Genomic DNA, 2,547 nt, shown 5'->3' with positions numbered 1-2,547 from the left:
GCAGTGGCACGCGCCCCCGCCCCCCGCTGCCCGCGGGGCCCCCGGGCCCCGTCCCGGCGCTCACCCGCTGCCCCGTGCAGGGCGACTCCGGGGGCCCGCTGGTGTGCCAGAAGGACGGCGCCTGGAACCTGGTGGGCATCGTCTCCTGGGGCAGCAGCACCTGCGACACCCAGACGCCCGGCGTGTACGCCCGCGTCACCAAGCTCCGCGACTGGATCGACTCCATCCTGGAGGCCAACTGAGGCCAGCAATAAACGCTGCCACCCCCTGAGCACTGTGTCCTTGTCACCATGCCGGGAGGGACAGGAGCGGGGCATGGGGCAGGCGGGTGGCCGGGAGACAGCCGGCTGGGGATGGGGATGTGCCGTGGGCTGGGGTCAGTTCTCTGGGCATGGGGACACCTGGCTGGGAACAGGGACAGATGGACGGGGGACATGGGAACTCCTGGCCCTGAACGGGGAAACCCGGCTGGGAACGGGGACAGATGGGCAGACGGGCATGGGGACTCCTGGCCCTGAATGGGGAAACCTGACTGCGCAGGGAAACAGAGGGGCAGGGGGGCACGGGGACACCTGCTTGGGAATGGGGACAGATGGGCAGGGGGACATGGTGACTCCTGGCTGGGAGGGGAGGAGCATGGGGACGTGTGGTCTCCTATGGGGTCATGGACCCCTGACCAGCTGTGGGGATACTTGAGCAGGCATGGGGATGCGGGGGAGGGGAGGGGCCACGGTGAATGCAGTGACTCCGCTCAGGCAGGGGACAGCAGGGGAACATGACCACAGGCACTGGTGGGACCCAGTTCCCCCCGTCAGGGACACACTCGCGTGTGGCTGGAGCCACCTTAAGGTGTCAGTGTGGGGGAGGGACAGACAGGCTGCGGGAGAGGGCAATGTCCTGGTCCTGTGCAGTTCCCATGTTCGCGGTCTTGTCCCGTCAAGACATGGCCCTGCGGAGGGTGCTGGCGCTCGGGGCAGCGCTGGGGCGCCGCAGCTGCTGCTCCAAGGTGGGGCCGGGGCTCCGAAGGGCACTCAGGTCCTGACGCGGCCACTTGGCCTTGTGCCCTTGGCCCATGGCCGCGATCAGACCCTCCCCACTGCGTCCCTGAAGGGCCCGCGTTGTTCCCCCCGCAGCCCTCGCTGCCCCCGGACTTCGTGGAGGCCCTGAGGGCCGTGGTTGGGGCCCCCAATGTCTCCACGGCCACAGCGGTGCGGGAGCAGCACGGCCACGATGAGTCCATGCACCCGTGAGTGCCTCTGGAGCTGGGACCCCTGGGGAAGGCTCTGGGGAGGGGAAAGACCATGGGAAGGGGCATAGGGAAGAGATCTGGGGAGGACAAGAGGCACTGGAAGGGGAAGGGGTCAGACGGGGAGGGGCCAGCTCTGGGCATGGGAAATGTTTGGGTAGACAAGGGGCCGTGGGGAGGGGAAGGGGCATATGACAAGTGCCGGGTTGGGGGAGGGCCATGGGGAGGATCAAGTGGTTGAAGTCAGTGGGTCAGTGGTGCTGCCTGTCCCCCAGCTGTGCCCCTCCGGACGTCGTGGTGTGGCCCCAGGCGGTGGGGCAGGTGCAGGAGCTGGCAGCGCTCTGTCACCGCTGCCGCGTGCCCATGGTGCCCTTTGGCACCGGTACCGGCCTCGAAGGAGGCGTCAATGCCGTGCAGGTATAGGCTACCCCGGCACCCCCGACCCCCCGGGGGCTCTGGGTGCCCGGCCGTGCCCAGAGCCCCGGCTGCCCCTGTGCCAGGGCGGTGTCTGCTTTGACCTGAGCCGCATGGATGCCATCGCGGAGCTGAGCCTCGAGGACTTCTCGGTGACGGTGGAGCCCGGTGTCACCCGCAAGGCCCTCAACAAGCACCTGCGTGGCACCGGGCTCTGGTTCCCTGTCGGTACTGTGGGCACGAGGGGGGTCACGGGGCTGGGGGTGACAGCACTGGAGGTGCTGGGGATGCCTGTAGGCCTGGGCATCTTGGGAGTGTTGGAGGTGTTGTGGTGTTCATGGGTGCACTGCACTCCCAGGGGCTCCCATGGGAATGGAAGTGGCATGACCCCTGTGCTTCTGGGAATGCCCATAATTTTGCTGTAGTTGAGGTCCCAGTGGTGTCCATGTGGGAGTGGACACCATCCCCACCTGCCTCCCCTGCCCATCCCCTGCTCACAGACCCTGGGGCGGATGCCTCGCTGTGTGGCATGGCTGCCACGGGGGCCTCGGGCACCAACGCGGTGCGCTACGGCACCATGCGCCCCAACGTGCTCAACCTGCGCGTGGTGCTGCCGGACGGGCGCCTGCTCCACACCGCCGGCCCCGGGCGCCAGCCCAGGTGGGCGCTGGGATGCCGGGGGGCTGTGCTGGGCTGGCCATGTGCCACGTGGGCGCCTGCTCACCAGCTCTGTGCAGGAAGCGGGCGGCTGGCTATGACCTGACCTCGCTCTTCGTGGGCTCTGAGGGCACCCTGGGCTTCCTGACTCAGGCCACGCTGCGCCTGCACCCACTGCCCGAGGCCACTGCTGCCACTGTTGCCTCTTTCCCCAGTGTGGGGGCGGCCGG

General features: G+C 68.5%; 2 protein-coding genes across 2 annotated transcripts in view; one reads left to right on the top strand and one right to left on the bottom strand.

The window, feature by feature from the left end:
• Positions 1-226, bottom strand: part of LOC103620291 (chymotrypsinogen 2) — a 7,652-nt gene extending 7,426 nt beyond the window's left edge. The window contains exon 1 of the mRNA XM_017740814.1: positions 65-226. Within this exon, the coding sequence (XP_017596303.1) occupies positions 65-226 (162 nt within the window). The remainder of the gene's footprint in view (positions 1-64) is intronic.
• A 651-nt stretch (positions 227-877) lies between these two features.
• The window catches only part of LDHD (lactate dehydrogenase D), a 3,936-nt gene continuing 2,266 nt past the window's right edge, over positions 878-2,547 (top strand). The window contains exons 1-6 of the mRNA XM_017740813.1: positions 878-1,006; positions 1,134-1,246; positions 1,522-1,663; positions 1,747-1,888; positions 2,161-2,320; positions 2,398-2,542. Of these exons, the coding sequence (XP_017596302.1) occupies positions 893-1,006; positions 1,134-1,246; positions 1,522-1,663; positions 1,747-1,888; positions 2,161-2,320; positions 2,398-2,542 (816 nt within the window). The 5' untranslated portion in view covers positions 878-892. The remainder of the gene's footprint in view (positions 1,007-1,133; positions 1,247-1,521; positions 1,664-1,746; positions 1,889-2,160; positions 2,321-2,397; positions 2,543-2,547) is intronic.

This window comes from Corvus brachyrhynchos, unplaced genomic scaffold (assembly GCF_000691975.1).
Source record: "Corvus brachyrhynchos isolate BGI_N302 unplaced genomic scaffold, ASM69197v1 scaffold26, whole genome shotgun sequence".
Taxonomy (NCBI): domain Eukaryota; kingdom Metazoa; phylum Chordata; class Aves; order Passeriformes; family Corvidae; genus Corvus; species Corvus brachyrhynchos.
The sequence above is the reverse complement of the archived record's forward strand: the minus strand, read 5'-3'. Positions and strand labels throughout refer to the sequence as shown.